This window comes from Aethalodelphis obliquidens, unplaced genomic scaffold (assembly GCF_003676395.1).
Source record: "Aethalodelphis obliquidens isolate GAN/ISIS:26980383/991018 unplaced genomic scaffold, ASM367639v1 scaffold9, whole genome shotgun sequence".
Lineage (NCBI taxonomy): Eukaryota > Metazoa > Chordata > Mammalia > Artiodactyla > Delphinidae > Aethalodelphis > Aethalodelphis obliquidens.
The window spans coordinates 7869669-7890333 of record NW_020837953.1 but is presented as its reverse complement, the minus strand read 5'-3'; the positions used below and the strand labels follow the sequence as shown (position 1 = coordinate 7890333).

Here is a 20665-nt window from a genome sequence, read left to right as displayed (position 1 = left end):
TCAGAGCCCTAGGCCCTCAGGTCGCCAGCCCCGGGTCCGGCCCCGCCTCCAAGCGCGACCCCGCCCCTCATGCCGGGTATCGCGCAAGCGCGCCTCCACTGCCCAGCCATCCCCCCGCCCCCGACGGCCCCGCGGTCCCAAGGCGCAGGTCGCCCCCAGCCCCCTCCCTTCTCCCGCACACTCTCTGTCCCACCCTCCCTAGCTTTGTGCCGGGGGCGCGGAGCCGCTTCCCCCTTCAGCCGCGCCGCGGGAGGAGGGAGCCGTCAGCGAGGAGCTGCTGCTGGCTGCCCCAGGCAGGGGCACAGGTAGGTGGCGGCCGCGGGCTGGGCCGCTCACCGAGCCCGGGGCTGCGAGTGGGGGCGGGTGTGAGGTTTGAGGGAGGGGTGGAATGGGGGGAGGGGGAAGACCGAGAAGGACGGGGCTGGGGTGTGGTTGGGTGAAAGGTGTGAGGGTCTAGGGTTGTCAGAGACGGGTTTAAGGGTGGAGTTGGGGTGCTGGGGTAGTGTATGGGGGCGTGTGAGACTTGGGGTTCGGGGCCTGGGTGGGAAAAGGGAGCAGGATTAGCTTGGGTGGATTTGGGGAGGGACATGCGTGGGAATTTAGAGAGAGAGGGAGAATTGCAGTACTGGGGAGGGGGAAAAAGTGGGATTAGAAGAGTGCAAGGAGGAAAGGATCTAGGATGGGAATAGGAGAAGGGGTGGGGTTTTGGGGGCAGGGAGAAGTTGTTGGGGCTGTGAAGTTGGGCATAGTGAGCGTGAAGGATTTTGAAGGTTGAGGGCAGAAGACCAGGAAAAAGATGGAGAGTTTGGGGTCCTGGGAGAGGGAATCTCAGAATGGGAGGAAGGGAAGAGTACATGGTGAAGGACAGAGGAAGAGTGCATGGGGGTTAGAGAGGGCGCGGGTGGAATGGTGTGGGGGGAAGGAAGGAGAGCCAGGTGGAGGTGGGCTTGCAGCTGGGCGACAGGGAGCCGTATTTCAGAAGGGATGGAAGGATTGGAAGGGCGTCAGGTTTGAGAGGTGGGGGCAGGGGAGCTGGGCGTGGGTGAAGGGGGTGGATTAGGAATTTTGGTGTGGAGATTGGATCTTGTGTGAGAAGCTTAGAGTTGGCAGGTAGAAAAGCTGTGAAATGTCAGGGTGTAGGAGAGATTGGCCTGTTCTAAGAGGGAAGTAAGGAGCTAGGTATGGTGAGAAGGCAGGTAGGAAAGTGCAAGTTATAGGACAACAGAAATAAGTTGAAAACTGGATAATGGTGGTGACCCAGAACAATAAACTTGAGATTGTTAGTTGGTTATTGGTGGTTTGGAGCTAGTTTCTGTTCAGGTTTTTATGTTAGAAACTTTCTTCAGAATACTGCATTTTCAAATAAACCAAGGGTGTCTGCAGCCTTGGGATGACGGCCATGGATTGACAGGTGTTTTCCTGGTGTGTGGATTTGGGTAATTTCTGCCCTGGCAGAGGAAGGAGGGGAGGCCTCAGTGTAGCTCTGTCCTGGCTCTGTTCCCACCAACTCTTTCCTCAGTTGTCCACTGTTTTTTTTATCTCCTCCCTCTCTCACCCCTCCCCCCCAGCTTGAGTCAGTGAATACCAGAGGGATCCAACAGGTGGGTGAGATTAATTTTTAACATTTTTTTATCCTTAAGGCTGATGTCATATTTTTATTCTTGAGAGACAGCATCATACAGTGGCAAGAGCTTGAGCTTTGGAGTGATACAGCCTTGAGATTGAATTCTGGCTCTGCCACTTATTAGTTCTGTTTCTTAAGTTACTTTACGTCTCTGAGCGCCTTCATCTGTTAAATGGCGATCCTGACTTCGTAGGATTGTTGAGAATTACAGGAATCATTTAATATAGTGCCTAACAGTGCTTGGCAACTCAGTGGTAGCTTTCACACCCACTATTGTTATCGTCATAATCTTACTATGATTAATATTCCTGGAGGATTGTTAACTTACTTTACCTACTAAAGTTAGGCGTTTTCTTCTCTTTCTTTTCAAATTAGATATCCATAGACTCAGCTCACAATTTTAATTGTCTGCTTCCCTGACTCTGTCCTTCCAGTCCACTTGACTGGATAGTCATGAGTCTTGCTTGGCAAACTGGCTTGAAGATCTAAAAAGCTGTTTAGTTATCAATTATTTTATCTTGCCTCTTATTCAAAGAGGCTGAAGAGAACTGAGTTTTTAATGTAGTAAGGCTACATCTTATTCATTTGATGAAATGACATGCTTCATGGTAACTTTGGCTCATTTGTGGTGACCAAATACTAGAACATGCACTATTGTAATAGTTTTCTATGAGGTTTTATGGGTTACAAAACTCCCTGTCTGGAGACAGGCTTAGAGGCTATCAGAATGCCCTGTTACTCTGTCGCTCTAATATGAAGTATAGCTAATACAGATCTCCACTGGACATTGTTATTCTTTCACATACCAATTACTTAAATTTTCCAGTTCGTGTAGTATTTGTGCCATGGTATAGAATAGGCCCTGTCTCCTGAGGGGCTCCCTTATAATAGACCACTCTGTGTAACAGCCAGGCACAAGCAAAGTCAAGTTACAGAAGCTTTGTTTGGAATTTTCTCACCTTTATGGTTCTTAACCTTGAAAGGCTTAAACATTAATTCAATTCTTAGATCATTTTATAGTACTTCACAAACTCTCAGGAAGCTCCTTACTGTGAGAGTGCAAGATGCACAAATTTAGTAGTAGAAATCAAAGGTCACCAGGATTTCCTGACCATGGTCAGTTCCTCAAGTATCATAGTTGAAGAACAGAGAGCCCTTGGGGTTTCTGGACAGATGATGTGGGCTTACTCTTCAGGAAATATTTGATTTTTTTCATCGTTTAGAAAGAGAACTAGCATTTGATGAGTAATTTAAAAGTAAAATATAGCCAGAACTGTGCCGTTTTTGAAAATGATCCATGGAAGCCGGAGCTGCCAGGATTTGGGGCAGCCTGGGTAAGTGTCCTCACTTTGGTCCCAAGCTGCTTGTGCCCTCTGCTGGATGGAATCAGATTTTTCTGATTTTCACCGGAAGTGGTCATCCATTCATCCATTTGTCCATTTTACTCCAAAGTTTATGGAAGACACTATTGCAGGTGATGGTTAGGGGTACTACAGATAGGCAGACCCTATTTCGTTGCCAGGAAGTTTATAGTGTGCTGATTACTTATAATATGTTCCATAGAATTTGTCTTTCTACTTTTAAAATTAAGTCATTCTTGTTTGGGGCCATATCTGGTATCTACTTTCTGGTCTACAGGTTGAGTAGGACTCTGAATGTCCAAATCCAGAGATAAAGACCGAAAGGGATCTGCTTTATCTCCTTATCAAGATTAAACTCTGTGAGACTGAAGGGGCCAGGTGCTTACCCCTGGAAGAAAAGCTTAGAATAAGTGAAGTATCTCCTCGGCAGCAGGCACTGATTACTGGCGAGAGTATGGGTTATGAGAGCCAGCCAATTTTTTTTGTCTGGTTTTTAGATTTTTTTTTTCCTCCCTGGTAGTACCAGTAGCAATATACTCCCATCATCCTCTTTGCTTCTACCACCTGCAAAAGGGTCTGGCGAGTGGGGGAGGAGTCTGCAGCTGTTGCCTGGTAGAGGAGCTGGCTCCTAGCAACAGTATCAGCAGGCCTTGCAGCTCAGAGTACTAAGTCTGTCCCTTTGAGGTCTCACCCTTCCTCTTCATTTGGTTCAGCAAATATCTGTTGAGGACTTATTCAAGCTAGGCTCTGTGTTGGGCCTGGAAAAGAAAAGAGAGATGAATCAAGTTAAGTGTCGTGTACTCAAAGGGCTCACAGCTTTGGAAATATTAGCAAGTGAACGGACAGTACACAGTGCGAGGTGCTATGTAGAAAGAGACATTGGTGCTCTGGGAAAACCAGACAGATGTGTGCACTAGTGCAGGGGTTAAGAAGTTTTCTCAGGAGAGGGATGGTGGTTGAGCTGAGTGTTAATGATAACTAGGAGTTAGCTAGGTCAGGGAAGCAGAGAAGGATGTTCCAGCCAAAGGGAGCAGGATGTGCAAGGGCCAGTGAGACGAGAACACAGCCAACTTACCTGGGTCGTATGGCTTAGCCAGAGAGTAGGGCATAAGGAGATGAGCAGGGAAGAGCGAGGCTCTCGGGCGTGGCAGGGCCCTCTTTTCTGATGTGCTTTTATACACATAATTATCCTCAGGAGAAACATGGATCATCCTGATACCCACAAACAGGATCAGTGTTTGATCTCCAGAGACTCAGCATTTTTGATCATTGACTTGATTGATTGTTGACACTTTTAAGTGGCTTCAGAGCTACATCCTAGCCCTGCATTGATGCAGAAGAAACTGGGTTTGTTCACTCTAAAAGTCAGTCAGAGTCTTTTAGAGATAATAGCAGCTTTTTGACCTACATTATATTAAGTTTTACCTAAAAATTGTAGCAATAATAATCATATACTTTCATTTTATTTAACTTGGCAGTTTCTCGAATATTTTGAAACCTCACAGTTCCTCAGGAAAGCAAGTGTTTATTTCAGTTAGCGCTTGGACACAAAATGTCACCCATATGATCGCATAGATACCCTGCTGTTTTTTTTTTTTACCCTGCTGTTTTTGATATGTTGCCTTACTTCGGAAGTGCCAGCTAACTGAAGAAGTTAAGGCACAAGAGCTAACTAAAAGCTATTCTAGCCCTTGGAAGCATCACACCTTAATAGCTTTTAGTTAGCTCTTGTGGTGGAGGTCTTTATTCGTGGATCCAAAAAACCATGTTGCTTGTGGTCTGTGTAAGGTTTAGCAAAGGAGTAAACTTTAGTTCCATGAATATCTACTCAGGGACTATTACATGCCAGAGCACTATGTTGTTAGGGTGGATGAATTAAACATGATCCTTGCTCTCAAGGAGCTCAAATCAGCAGAACACGCCCAGAAATAAATCAGTAGCAGAACTGTGAGCCAAGTGCAATAAAGAAATGTGTGGAAGGTGCCAAGGTAGCAAGGGAGTTATTAGTTTCTAGCCTTTGTTCTGTATGTAAACATGTTTTAAAAAACAGAAATAGTTGGACTTCCCTGGTGGCGCAGTGGTTAAGAATCCGCCTGCCAATGCAGGGGACACGGGTTTGAGCCCTGGTCCAGAAAGATCCCACATGCCTCGGAGCAACTGAGCCCGTGTGCCACAGTTACTGAGCCTGTGCTCTAGAGCCTGCAAGCCACAACTACTGAGCTCATGTGCCACAACTACTGAGCCCATGTGCCACAACTACTGAAGCTCGCCTCCTAGAGCTCATGCTCCGCAACAAGAGAAGCCACTGCAATGAAAAGCCCGTGCACCGCAACGATGTGTAGCCCCCGCTCACTGCAACTAGAGAAAGCCCACGTGCTGCAGTGAAGACCCAATGTAGCCAAAAATAAATAAATAAAAATAAATTAATTAAAAAAAAACAAATAGTAAATTCCACGTGTACAATTTGTAATTTGCAAATCAATAAAAAATTTTATCATTTTAATGGCTGCATAACATTCCATGGTATGGATGTATCATCATTTATATAATAACACCCTTGTTGAACATTTAGGTTATTTTCGGTTGTTTTGCTAATATCAGCTGTGCTGCCATGACTTTCCTTGTAGGTGACTCTTTGACCACTTCTGTGATAACTCCCTTAGAGTGAATTTTAGAAATGAGATTTGAGCTGGCTTTTGAAAGATGAATAAGAGTTCACCAGATAGACAAGAAAAGGGGAAGCATAGGAAAGGGCTTCCAGGTCGAGGTAATAGAGGTAACCTCCAGTGCCATAGTTCACAGGCAACTGGTAAGCTTTGATTCCCCAAATCAGCTACAGGGCCTGCCTGGAAAGCTCATAAAGCTCTGGGCACAGCAAGATGAAGTTACACGTTACAAATGGCATTTTAATTGGATTTGATTTCCTTGTGCCTTGCTTTTACAGTTGCAACCAAGGCAATGTCTTACTACCTCAACTCAGAAAACCACCTGGACCCAGGGCCTGTCTACGTGCGAGAAAATGGGCAACTGCACATGGTCAATCTGGCCTTGGATGGTGTCAGGAGTAGCCTGCAGAAGCCAAGGCCTTTCAGACTGTTTCCCAAAGGCTTTTCGGTGGAGCTTTGCATGAACAGGGAAGATGATACTGCACAGAAAGAGAAGACTGATCATTTCATCTTCACATACACCCGGGAGGGGAATCTTCGGTACTCTGCCAAATCCCTCTTCAGCCTCGTCCTGGGCTTCATCTCTGACAATGTTGATCACATTGATTCCCTTATTGGCTTCCCTGAGCAGATTGCTGAAAAGCTGTTCTCTGCTGCTGAAGCCAGACAGAAATTCACAGAGCCAGGTGCAGGGCTCAGGGCTTTACAGAAATTTACAGAGGCCTATGGAAGTCTGGTGCTTTGCTCCTTGTGTTTGCGAAACAGGTGGGTGTTCTGATTACGATAGTGAGTATTTTATTGGGTGTGTGAATTCTGTCAAGCTATGGGGCTTAGTGGGCTTGGGCACTTTCCCCATCAAACAGCCCTTGAGTTCAGAATTTCCATACACGAAGTGGTAGGCCATTTTGAGAAAAATCATTGTCTTTCTCCCTTACCCTCCCAGACAACACTTAGGTTTATTTTGAAAACACTTGACAAGGATTAGTTGATTGCCACAGCTCCTCCATTAGGTAGTAAATACTCCTCTACCAACTTTTCTAGAAAGAGAAAATAGAAAAGAAAATGTGATTTGCTAAATATCTCTTGGTATGCTCTCGGGAATGTGAAGATTAGTAACCAAAGTTCCTGTCTCTATTCCAGTTTTCAGACCACTAGATATTGAGCATTAGATAAAAAGCAACTTTAGAAGAATAAGTGATTAAAATTTCAAGTGTCTTAAAGTTTGGAAATTTTCAGTAAGGTCCCAACACCAGAACCAGGGTCTGTCTATTTTCTAACAAAGCAGACGTTTTCTCTTATCACCTGCCTTTGCTCATATACTTTTATTGATTTATTTAAAATTTTTGTACCACCATCGTGTAAAATGACTTTCAAGGCATCTACTAATTAAAAAGAAAAACTTGAAAAAATACACAGAAAATTTAAACACAAACACAAAAAGGTATAACGTGGAACATAAGCCTCCCTCCCATCTCTCTCCTGTTTCCCTTCCCCAGAGGCAACTACTGTTATCAATTTCTTTTACATAATTCCAGAGATAATTCTGTACATACACATGCATGTATAGCTGTCCCCTTTGTTATACAAAGGGCAGCACACACACAGTGCTCACACTGGTATGCACTTTGCTTTCTTCACATATTTTGAAAATCATTTTCCATCAATATGTGTAGATTTTTAAGATAGCAGTATAGTATACCATTATATATATCTTTATACATTTGGGAATATACTCTATCTATAAATTGTGTTCTGTTTTTTTCTCCACGTACCATTATACCTTAAGTATTTCTTACAATAGGGAAGATGCTTTTTATCCATTTGTGATGTCTGCACACTGTTCCAGTGGTCAAATTGGATGAGAATAGCACTTCCATTCACATTTGATGAGCACATAAATTAATGTAGCATTTCTGGAAAGAAGCTTGGCAATATGTATCAAAAGCTTTAAAAATATTCATATCTTTTGTTTGACCCATTAATTCCATTTATTAAGAGTCTGTTCTAATTTCTAATGTAATAGTCAGATATGAGAACAAATACTTTACATAAGGGTGTTCATTGTAGTACTATTTGTTATAGTGAAAATCTGAAAGCTGAATATCCAACAAGAGGAAATTAATTAAATAAATTATGGTACATTCATATAATGAAATAGTGTATAACTTTTAAGATAATATCCAAAGATCATTTAAAATGGTGTGGTAAAATGTTCATTATATAATAAATGAAAAAAATAAAAATAATATGTATGATCCCAATTTTGTTTGTAAAAAAAATAGGAAAATTTACATGTATTGCATATATGGGGGGGGAAAAAGAGAAGCCCACTGAAATGTAATTTAGGTAATGAGATTGAAGTTGGTTTTAATTTTCTTTATAGTTTTCCAGATTTTCTTAATTTTTTTCTCCAAGGAATGTGTATTACTTTTATAATCAGAAAAATATAAGAAACATTTTTAGCAATCTTTTGGCTCATATTTTATTGCAACAATTACAAATAAGACAATGCTGCCTTATTCAGATATAAGAGTAAGATTTTTCAGTTGTGATCAAAAACTTTCCTTCTTTTGAACCCTCAAAGGAAAATAGAAAGAAGGCAGGAGATTTGGGTTTGCATTTGCAATTCTCAGCTGAAGCTGCAGCAGCAAAGGTTTTACCAGCATGAAAGGGTTCAGGTCATGGGGAAAGAGCTTGAGAAAATAATTGAAAAATAAGATAATCGTGTAGGTACAGGCACTTGCTTTGTGGGGTTGGGTCACAAAGCTGCCTGCCAAAAGGAGAAGCCAGTGCAACTGGGTTTCAACCCTACAAAACTGTCTCCTCCCTGTGATTTTTAATCCCACCGGTGGTCACAGGGAGGCAAGTATTTGCCTTAAAATATCACCCTGTGTAACCGAAGTAATTATAATAGCTACCATTTAATGAGGGCCTATGAGATGCCATTTACTTTTGGAACATTTTTTCTGATTTTCTTAATAGTCCTTAAAGGAAGTGATCATCAGCTCCATTTTCTAGCTGGAGAAATTGAGGCTCACAGAGGTTAAGTAAGTTTCTTACAATCATACAAGTAATTAGCATTGCTGGAACCCAAACTCAGGTCTGACACTAAAATATCTGTGCTGTTTCTGTTGCTTCTCCACTATACTCTTCTGAACTTTTTAAGGGGCAAGTTGTAAGACTAATTTTGAGCGAGACCCTAGAGCTTCAATTATGTCCTAGATAAGCATGTAGTAGTGTCTGTGGTTTTGCATGTTCGTTTCTCAGCTTTGATTTTTGTAATGTTTGTTAATCATGTTATACGTTTTTGTGTCCTTCCCAGATAACCCTTGTTTCAGAATTACTAAATGTCTTTTGGTTAACTGATCAAAGGATGTGTGTTTTCCTTTCTGTAATTGCCAGTAATTCCCCAAATTCCCATTAACCCACTTCAACTCTGTGATTGGAAGATGGAAAACAGCAGCTTTATTTACAATGCAATTAAAATATGTCTGAGTAAATAAGGCTCATTTGTGTACCCAGCTGAGCTCAGTCACCAGGCAGCTTAGAGGGGGTATCAGTGCCCCAGGCCATCTGTACCCAGCAGTCAGGCCAGCGATCAGCTTCAGTATATCTTATTCTGATTGGAAGTAGGAAGAAAAGAGATCTAACTCCCTTCTTGTCCTTGGATTATTCAGTGCTGTTTTTGGTAATTATGATTCTGGCAACAGTAGGGAAATGTGAACACTTTTAAGTATAACCCCACTGATCCTAGCTTACCATCTCGCTGTGGAAACTTCTAGACATCCATGAGAAAAGTGGATGAGAAAGGCATGCTCTTGCCCACAAGCATTTTCCTGTTCTCTTAGACTCCTCTCCTGTTTCCTGTCACTTCTAATCCCTTTTCATTTTTTCTCACTGACATCATATGAAATAGATGGACAACTAGAAAGCAGGGTGGAGGCCATAGCCTGGGCTGTGCAGTGTCTTTTTGATCTTCTTTTCCTCTCCAGAGGCCTCCTGATACTTCCCGATAGCAGATTGGCAAGGTGCCCCAGTGTAATTAAAGTGTTCATGCTCACAGGTTTGCCTTAATAACCATCTAGTTTAGAGTGAGTTCTTATAATAGTCATGCTGCACATACTTTTGGAGTAAAGTTAGCAGGATAACAGTGGCACAGTGACGTGGGCAGCTACTCAAACTTGTGTTTGAATAGAAAAGATAAAACCTGACTGTCAAATATATCTTGGTATGTTCTTGGGGATGTGCTGGTTAGAACCCAGAATTCTTGGCCTGTTCCAGTTTTCAAAGCACTAGATACTGAGCATTAGATAAAAAGCAACCTTAAAGGAATGAGTGATTAAAATTTCGAGTATTCTAAAGTTTGGAAATTCTCTGATGAAATCCCAGCACTGACACCAAGGTCTGTCTGACTTATAACAAAGAAGATTTTTTCTCTCGTGTCCTGCCTTTGCTCATATGTTTTTATTTATTTATTTAAAGTTTTTATTCCACCATCACATAAAAAGATTTTTAGCTTAAAAAATTCAACCTGTGCCTACATAGTAATCAGTAAAGTCTGCTTATTACATAGTACCTTGTCCTGATGGAATGTTGATGTGTCACAAAGCCACAAATGGTGATGTTTTAAAAGAAGGAAAAGAAAAGCTGTTGATTGCTCTCCACGCCCCACAGATATCTGGTGATTTCAGAAAAACTCGAGGAGATTAAGTCTTTCCGGGAGCTGACCTGCCTGGATCTATCCTGTTGCAAGCTTGGAGATGAGCATGAACTTCTAGAACATCTCACCAATGAGGCCCTGTCTAGGTATTGACCTGCCACCATTTGTAGATGAATTGTTTTGTTTCTTTTTTTAAAGGATGATCAATTGGGATCATCTTGAAGAATGTTGATTACTTCCCAATCCTGTGTTTATTTGCTAATTCTTTTTTCTAAAACGATTCAATCTTCATTTACTTGGTACAAGCAGTATAGATTGGACAACTCTTAGGAAAGTAAGTCACTAGGTTCTTTACCTCAATAAACTTTATTTCAACATATGATACTTGACGCTACCTGTGTTGAAAAATGATTTTGCCGTGGTTTATTCTAGCAAGAGATGAGAAGTTATACAGTTTCTACAATCATTATCATTTTCTATTTTAACTGCTAATGAACTGTAAATTATTTAAAATGTGAACTATTAAAAGACAGCCAAATAAATCCTTTTCAAGAACCTTAATTTAAAGAAATCATCCAGTTCATACCATTCACAAATAGTCCGACTGATCTCAGTATGGCCAGCAGAGACAAGGCAGATGGATTCCTTTGTGGTTTAATAAACACCCAGAAGGATAACAGTACTACAAACCTGAGTCTAACCTGTTTCTTGGGGCCTGCCTAGGACAGTGACACCTACCTACTGCCCTGTACAAAGGTTTTTTTTTTTTTTTTTAATTTTTTTTTTTTATACAACAGGTTCTTATTAGTTATCTGTTTTATACATATTAGTGTATATATGTCAATCGCCATCTCCCAATTCATCCCAGCACCAGCACCACACTTGCACCCCCGCCACTTTCCCCGCCTCAGTGTCCGTATGTTTCTTCTCTACATCTGGGTCTCTATTTCTGCCCTGCAAACCGGTTCATCTTGTGCAAAGGTATTTTTGTACAAGGTTAGTAAAGGTTCGGATTTCTTGAGTGTGGGACAGTGGAACACATTAATAACACCAGTTACAGGTTAGCTGAATGGATTGGGTTATGTCTGTACCTTATAAACCCAATCTGAGAATTGGATTTATAAAATAATTAGAATGAAAGAATTGTGCTTTGCATAAAGAATTCTCATAGGAGTTCTTAGCAGACTTTCCCAGTATATTTAGAGTGGTTTTGGTTTTCACACAGCATTTGTCAGGAATGCAGCTTTTGTGATAAACAAGTGTATTTATATCCTTAATGCAGTCCCTGTTTACCTCATTCCATCATATACCTTTAGTGCCCTCTGCCATCTGAGACTAGTACTACATGACACTTTGATCGGTAAGTTAACCCTCACTTAGCAACTGAAGTAGCACCAAAATATCTTTAACTTTATTAAATGCATTATGTATGAAATAGCAGAGGTTAGAAGATATATTTTTGAATGAAATTTATGAAAGTATGTTCTCATGACTAGACTTTCTCAAATGCTCTTTAAGTAATTTACTTATGGACTTTGTTTTCTAGTGTAACTCAACTCCACCTGAAGGATAATTGTTTATCTGATGCCGGGGTGCGGAAAATGACGGCACCAGTTCGAGTGATGAAAAGAGGCCTTGAAAATCTAACATTATTAGATTTATCTTGTAAGTTTTATTAGAAGTTACAGATGATTAACGTTGGAAGAATGGACTTAGAAATCATTTAGTTCTTCCTCTTTGTTTGAGAGGTGATAAAATTGAGGGGAGGTGACTTTCTTAGGTGCCACAACAAGTTAACGGCAGAGCAGGACCTAAAGCCAGAGGCTCTTGACTCCTGGCCAAATACCTTTCCTGGCATGGTGCCACCTCTGTGAGGTAGTAAAAGCCCTTACAGATTCACCCATGCCACTTACTCTCTGCAGACAGGGCGACCTTTCATCATATTCACAGCATATATGAAGGACGTTTGGCTCATTTTTACTTTCTTTGAGTTGCTGATCTATAGTGTCTGTCAGCTAGGTCATTTTTTATCAATAATTGCTTGGTGAAAATCAGGATGAAATTCACAGTTTTGATAACTTGCACAGAATGAACCAGTTATTGACTCCAGTAGTAGAAAGAGGGTAAGATCATTTATGATTTAACTGAGCATTTATTAAATATGTGGCAGGATGGTATGGTGTCAAAAAAATAGAAAGAGCAGGGGTTTGAGGTCAGAGGACACTCCTTGCTCTGCTACTGTGTGCCCTTGTGCAAGTTATTTAACCTCTCTGAGCCTTGGTTTTGGCTTGTGTGAAATGAAGATAATAATGAATGCCCTCCCTTCCTCCCAGGGAAGTCTATTCATTTAACAAATATTTTTGGAGTGTCTACAATGTGCCAGGCACTGTGCTCATGGTCTTTAGGACTCAGTGCTAAATGCAGTACTCTCTGATATGAGAAGGTGATATGTAAGAAAGGATTAAAAAAAAATGCAGGTTAGTAAGACATTAATAGTCTTTGTGCCTCAGTATCCTTGAAAATCTTTTTAAAAGAAATCTTTTACTTTGGACGTAAAATGGCTGTGAACAAAGTCTAATATACCATTCTAATACATGTTTACGTATGTTGTTTTCATGTGGTTCCAAATTAAACCCTTTGGAATAACTATCTGGTTCATTAATTTTTCTGCTAACCCCCAGCTCCTAGAAAGTTAAAGCTGTGAAGGATGTTAAGGATCATCCAGCGTAGCTCCTTCACATTACAATAGGAAAGATAAGATTTCTACATTCAATTTACTCTGAAAAGCTTGTTCACTCAGTATTTTCTATTTTATCATTGTTTGGCCTTTTTTCCTGAGCTTATTGTTGGCATTGTAGCAATACTTATAACTATAACAGAATACTATCTATGTTTTGACATTTAGGTAACCCTGATATCACAGATGCAGGAATTGGATACCTCTTTTCTTTTAGAAAACTAAACTGCTTAGATATCTCTGGGACGGGACTCAAGGTAAGACTTCTACTCCCTTCTCTTGCTTTTCCAGACTTACAATTTGATATTTTGCTTCTGCTAATTGGCATTTGGAAAGGACTGGGATCTGTGATGGTGTTTATTTCCTACTGAAGGCAAGTAGGAGTTAACCAGATGTGTGTGCATTAGTGTTCTGGTTTTCCCTTACTAGGATGTCAAAGCTGTCAAACACAAGCTTCAGACCCACATAGGTCTCGTTCACTCCAAAGTGCCTTTGAAGGAATTTGATCACAGTAACTGCAAGACAGAGGGCTGGGCTGACCAGGTAAGGCAGATATTTTCTCCTACAGTTAATGTGGCTTCATTTTAATTCCAAGTGTCTTATTCAACACTTGAACAAATGTTAATCCTCTTGGTATTCCTTGGCTCAATTGTCATCTTCAGTCGAATCCGAGATACTGATGGCCTGGTAACTAACCCAGTTACTTAAGAAAAGGTGTTAGGTGCCAGTCCTTAAATCTCATGCTCTGGTTGCTAGATTGTGCTTCATCCGTATGGGACCTGGAAGAAAACGCCTTCTTATAAATGACTCAGAAAATAAATGAATTCTTGCTTGCTATGCAAAAAAGCAGTGTGAACCAACTTCACAAGGACAGATTCTCTTAGCAGTGTGTGTATACTGGAAAGAGAATAAGTCACACTGATAAGAATTCAAATCTAACTCTTTCCCTTTTGGGGGGCAAATTTCTTAACTCTTAGTGAAGAAACCTTTTTTTATCCTGAGCTCTCCCATTTTCTTTCTTTCTTTTTGAAGTTTTAAATTATGTACAAAGAACTAGGACTGTTTGGAAAGGTAGATGTCCTGGATGAACCATTCAAGGAAGTTCACTTAGTCCAACTCAACGAAGCTGATATCCTCCAAGTACTGGCAGAAACACGGGTGACACATATTGAGGCCATATTTCCAGATCAGACTATGCTAGTTTGAGCACACTGAGCCCTTCCATATTCAGCTTCTTAGCTGAACTTTGATGCTCTCTTGTCTTTTTGATGGTCTTCCTTAAGTTGGTAAAGTACAGACTTAAGTAGAGAGTCAGAAGGTAACCAAGTAGTAGAGCACCAGTAGATGCCAGCCTCCCTGTGGCTGGTGCCTTTCTCCTTCAGATGCTTTAAACCAATGTTTATTGCTGGAGGCCTAGAGGAACCACCAAACTTTTTGATCTGGATCCCTCCTTGGCTCCAAGCAATAACGCATGGTTGTGGACCTATCCAACCACCTGATTGTAGCATCACCTCCCTATAAGTAAGCAAGAAGGGGTGCTGGTGAATCAGTGTTTCAGAAGCACTTTGAAGTTTGTGAAAATGCATGCTGAAATAATTACAACAGTTCATTGCCAGACAAAGTTTATAGTGCTGGAAGAATCCTAGATACATCCAGTAGACTTGGGGCAGGTGTGGGATGGTCTTACAAGGGCTTGATGTAGTTTGGTTATGGTAGCAGGTGACATGGTGGAAAGAGCATAGGCTGTAGGGTCAGAGGCCTGAGTTTGGGATCCTGGCTCAGCAACCCAATAGGGATATGACTTAAGGCAACTTTGAGTCTCTGTTTATTTATCTGTAAAATGCAGAAACCAGGACCTTTCTTGCAGAGCTAAGGATGAAGTAAAATACCTAACAGCCTGGACTGAAAGCACTGTGCAGTCTCATCTGGGCCCTAGGACTTGGCAGCAGTGCTTTATCTATCTTTTGTTGATCCTTATTGAAACTGTTTCAGGCTGACTCCATCCTCCTCCTGCCTCATTCTCAGAAGGTGACACAGAAAAATGAGGCCATCTAACAGGAGTCCTTTACTTCCCTCTGTCTCAAAATTTCTACAATTCTGCAACATACCCCACTTCCCTCCTATCTAAGGGAACAGGTATGCCGCTTTATTCCAGTGATAAGCCCTTTAGTGGCCTCTTTTCCTTTCAGTTCTGTTCCCTGAGATCTCCAGCTTACTCTGTGATATTTTACTAATAATTTCCCTCTACTGCCCCACCACTACATCTTCAATCTCACTCTCTGTTGGCCATTTTCTTTATGTGTATAAACATGTTACTTCTATTCTCACATGTTCTTTATCCCCCATTGCGATTGTGAGCTGTTTTCTTTTCTCATCTTCCCACCTCCTCACTGCCTACTCAGTTCTTAATCCCTTGTAAGCTAGTTCTGGCCCTCACGGCTCTGCTGCAGGTGTTGTCCTGAAGGTGGCATGTGATCTCATTATTCACCTTCCTTGGCTTTTCTGCAGTTCTGATATAAACATGCATGCCTTATGCTTTTTCTCTCTGGCCTTCCTGCTCAGTATCCCCTAACTTTCTCGCTTCTCCCTTTAGCTCTTGCTGATTCCTCATTTCCTCTTCTCCTCTTCTCTTCTAACTCCACCCACTCTCCTGGTGATCTGAACTGTTCTCAGAGCCTTTACTGTCCCTGCGGGAATGATATCACCTTCTCTTACACGTTAGACCTGTTCCTAAATATTCTCCATAAATCTCTGCCAGGCACCTCAAATTCAGCTTGTCCAGAACCAGGCTTGTCTTCTTCTTCCCCAACCCCAAACAGCTCTTCCTAATTGACATTCTTATTTCTGTTAGTAGAAGCACAGTTTTCCTTATTGTCCCCTGAGCCACCAGATTCAGTTCATCTTAGCATTCTTTTAGATCTGTCCCCATTTTCCATGCTCAGGGAGGTATCATAGAGGGGCTGACAACTAAGATTTATTGAGTGCTTCCTATATTCCAGACACTGCTAAACCCTTCATGTATGTTAATCTCATTTAATCCTCACAACCGCCCAGTGGGCTATGTACTATTATTAATCCCGATTTTACGGATGAAGAAATTGAAAGACAGAAATTAAATCACTTGCCAAGGGTCCCCTGGCTAGTAGTGGTGGAACTAACTCTGGAACAATATTCTTAAACTATGTGTTGTGCTGCCTCTGTGACCTGAAAATGTTTGTCTTGACTTTCTTTTATGATCATTTCATTGCATACCATGAGAAGTGCTGAATTTAAAGTTCTTGCTACTTGTGCTATATGTGAAATAATTGTTTATTTATGTGTAGTTTATACTAAACCAAATTTTCAAAAGAATTTATAGTAGCTTGTAATAAAAATACATTTGTAGCAGTTAAAAAAATGGAAACTGATCATGAAGTGTCATGAGAATATGGAAACATGGTCCTTTCACATACGTACAAGAGTGAGTTATAGTTGGTATAGTTTAAGGCATGAAAGTGAGTCTAGGAATGTGTGAAAAGTGTTATGACTAAGATTTTAAATTTTAGTATTTAGTTTAAGGATATGCAGTTTATTTCTAGATTGGAATAGAGATGAAAATAGGGAGTCAGCTTTGTAGATTTTTTCTGAGTCGTGCAAGTATGTATATCCAGCATGTTTGTATTCTGACCAACTCATGCCTTAAAACAGAAAATCCAGACTTGACTTGGTTCTTTTTCTTATCACCATCATCTGAAGTAAGATTACCATGGGGGTTTGTGTTCATGGAAAGAGAGGGGTGGGGACCAAGGAAAGCTTGAGATTTTGTTTGGATTCAAATCTTTCCAAATACATTTTAGATTGTTCTGCAGTGGGAGCGTGTGACTTCGGAAGCTGTGAAGCCACGAGAAACCTCGGAGCCTGGAACAGCTGCTCAGCATTTCTGTGAGAAATCCCCTTTCCTTTGGAGTGTTTTGCCCTTAGGTTATTTGCCCTTAAAGCACTTAGCTCATCTTCACTCAGTGGGAAAATTAATTATGATAGTATTGACTTAATTAGATCACTGAGACTTGTATTCTGTCAACACAGCTTACAGTGTAAGTTCACACTTAGCTTTGAGTACCAGCACCAGGAAAATAACTTATTAAATGTATGTATGATGTACATATGTGCTTATTGACATCCCATCTTGTTCCAGAAAAAATTTGCAGTGGTACAAAAGTAGATGGATATAGAACATTAAAAAGGAATTAAAAGTGTAGCCAAAAGGGACAAGCAACCCAAGTGTCCATTGACAGATGAATGGATAAACAAAATGTAGTATTTGCATACAATGGAATATTATTCAGCCTTAAGGAGGAAGGAGATTTTAACACATGCTATAACATTGCTGAAATTTAGAGACATTCTGCTAAGTGAAATAAGCCAGTCAAAAAGACAAATGTTGTATGAGTCTTCTTATGAGATTCCTAGAGTGGTCAAGTTCATAGAGACAGAAAGTAGAATGGTGGTTGCTGGGGACTGACTGAGGTGAGGAGTGGTAGGGAGTTACTATTTAATAGATACCAAGTTTTAGTTTCCGGATACCAAGTTTTAGTTTCGCCAAGCTGAAAAAGTTCTGGAGATGGATGGTGGTGATGTTTGCACAACAATGTGAATGTACTTAATGTCACAACTATACACTTAAAAATGGTTAAAATGCTAAATTTATGTTATGTGTATTTTACCGTACTTTTTTTCTCTAAGGAGTTAAAGGATGAAATCGAAGTGAAGGAAAAATAAAGGTAGAAAAATAAGAAAAATTCAGGGCAAACCAAAAAATATAGGATAAGGTTGTATCATTTGTTAGAGTTGTGCCGCAAACTTGGCTGTTTTTAGAAGACAGAGTCAAGTCCAGATTTTGAGTAATAATAGCTGACGTTTTTTCAAGCTTTTACTATTGTGCCAAGCATTGTGCTAAGCACCTTATGTTACTTTATCTTCACATCACCCTTATGAAACAGGTTTTATATCCCTCTAAAAATGAGAAAACTGAATCTCAGACAAGTCACTTGCTCAAGGTGATTTATGCAGCAAGTGGCAGATCTGAGATTTAAATCCAAATCTGTGATACTTTCACATGAGTGCATACCTTCAACCTGTGCTGGTGCATTTGCTGTAAGTTACTTTACAGGGCACTCAGTAGGGAATAAAATTAATCCAAACCTCACCCTGTTTGGGCCTCTTATCACTTCCCTTGGATCATCTTTCTGGACTTAGGCAGCCGTTAGCAGTGGCATAGGAAAGCTCATTGCCCTTCCGTTTGTCACCCTTACAGATGGGAAGCGGGCTCGAACAGAAGCCCCAGTGAAGTGTCACCTGGCAGACGCCCACATGAATTCTTCTGAGAAACTCCAGTTCTATAAAGAGAAAGCCCCAGATTGCCATGGACCACTGTTGAAACACGAAGCCCTCTCAAGCCAGGAGTCAAAGAAGAGCAAGAAGAGAGCTTTCGAGGAGCCAGAGAAGGAACAGAGCAACTCTTCACAGTCTTCAAAGCAGAAATATGTGTGTCTTGCTGTGGAAGACTGGGACTTGTTAAATTCCTATTGATTGGCGGATATAAGTTGACCATTTTTCCCTCCAACTCTAATGTTCGAGGAAAGGGGGCTGATGATGTTTTCCTTTTCGTTTGAATTTACCTATGGCATTAGCATAGCAAGCGGATATTTCTACTTTTGTGGTGGGGGAGGGGAATGCTATGGAAGTATGTAATAATTTCTAATGTATATTTTCAATACATAGTAATTTTTTCAAATAAACGTTTTTGCTGTCCTTAGGTTCTCCTTGTGAAAAATAGACTGGAGCCACAGGAAGTAACACTTTGGTTTGGGACAAAGGCCATGTGAACTAACAAGGCAGCTTAGCGTCATTTGTTACTACTCCCGTTTGGCCCAGCCTCAACTTAAGTGAGTTGTTTAAGGTCCGGAGCTTATAAGAACCAGAATTTATATTTCTTTCTGTCCAGCTGTAAAGCCCACTCTATTACATGGCCTTCTTAAATAATAGTTACCATTCATTAAAATCTCAAATATTAGGTCTATTAAGTAAACCACCAAGAATCTTCACGATAGTCCTGCCAAGTAAGGATTATCACCTCCATTTATCAGATGAAGAACCTGAGACCAATGACTCACTTTAGACCAGTGCTTCTCAAGCTTTATTGTGCATGCAGATCACCTGGGGATTTTTTTTTTTTTTTTTGGCCACGCTCTGTGGCACGTGGGATCTTAGTTCCCCAACCAGGGATCGAACCCACGCCCCCCTCATTGGAAGTGAGGAGTTTTAACCACTGGACCCCCAGGGAAGTCCCCTGGGGATCTTTTTGAACTGTAGATTCTGATTCAGTAAATCTGGAGTTGGGCTTGACATTGAACATTTCTAACAGGTTTCCAGATGATGCTAGCGCTTCTAATTTGTGGGCTACACTTGGAGTAGCAAGGCTCTAGACCTTCATTGTCCAGTACCGTGGCCCCTACTCACATGTGGCCCCTGAACACATGAAATGTGGCTAGTCCAAATTGAGATGTGCTGTAAAATGCATACTGGATATCAGATATCAGAGTCCAAAAGTATGAATGAAAAAATCTCCTTTTTTTTTTTTTTTTGCGGTACGCGGGCCTCTCACTGTTGTGGCCTCTCCCGTTGCGGACCAACAGGCTCTGGACGCGCAGGCTCAGCGGCCATGGCTCACGGGCACAGCCGCTCCGCGGCATGTGGGATCTTCCCAGACCGGGGCACGAACCCGTGTCCCCTGCATCGGCAGGCGGACTCTCAACCACTGCGCCACCAGGGAAGCCCAAAAAATCTCCATTTTTAAGTATTGATTACATGTTAAAATGGTAATTTGGGGGTTAAAATATTAACTTCATCTGTTTTTATTTTTCTGATGTGGCTACTACAATATTTACATGGCTTGCATTCGTGATTTGCATTATATTTCTGTTGAACAGTGCTGCGCTAGACCATATTCCATCCATAAAAGGTGAGCTTAAAGCAAGACTTACTGGCAAGTAAAAGGAAGGGAGAGAATGCCTCGAGGAATTGAGAGCATCGTTGTGGCAGATCTGACATCTGGAAATGCTCTGGAGTTTAACCAGGATTTTAATAAAAGTAGATCTTGGATCTGATATGTGTTCTATTTGCTATTCAGAGCTAGTCAAGGTGCTACTCTGTAAGTGTGGCCTGTTGCCCAGGATCATCTCAAAAGTTCTGATTTTTGAAATTTATCCAATGAAAAAGCAGATTCAGTGAGGATTGTTTTTTGTTGTGGAAGTAGGGTTGAGCTTTAAAATGTCATTTGGGTGAACAGGAGCACAGCTTGCCAGATTCCTAGTAAAGGCAGCCTTACTTGTCAAACTTAGCATATATTGTTAGTCAAACCTGAGTCTAATTTGATCACCCCCCACTATCACCACCCCCTTGTTGCTGTGGTGCAATGCTATGTCAGAAAGTGGCATCTGATTACTCTTCAAACATCCCACCTGTTCTGATCATTTTGGAGGGCAAATCTTCCTTCAAAGCAACTTATGATTACTTCTCTTTTATAAACACAGTATACTTTTGAAGCTAAGATTTCATTTTCTTTAATCCTTTTTTTCT

General features: G+C 41.1%; 1 protein-coding gene across 2 annotated transcripts; it reads left to right on the top strand.

The window, feature by feature from the left end:
• Positions 1–85: 85 nt before the first annotated feature.
• LRRC42 (leucine rich repeat containing 42) lies at positions 86–18838 on the top strand. 2 transcript variants are annotated; one of them, XM_027108459.1, is made up of 9 exons: positions 107–305; positions 1569–1601; positions 5930–6416; positions 10326–10457; positions 11858–11976; positions 13217–13305; positions 13478–13591; positions 16885–16969; positions 18342–18838. In XM_027108459.1, the coding sequence occupies exons 3-9, from the start codon at positions 5944–5946 to the stop codon at positions 18614–18616; spliced, it is 1287 nt and encodes a 428-aa protein (XP_026964260.1). In that variant the 5' UTR covers positions 107–305; positions 1569–1601; positions 5930–5943; the 3' UTR covers positions 18617–18838. The 2 variants fall into 2 exon arrangements, with proteins under 2 accessions (XP_026964259.1, XP_026964260.1); XM_027108458.1 differs by lacking the exon at positions 1569–1601 and having other exon boundaries at positions 86–305.
• The last annotated feature ends 1827 nt before the right edge of the window (positions 18839–20665 follow it).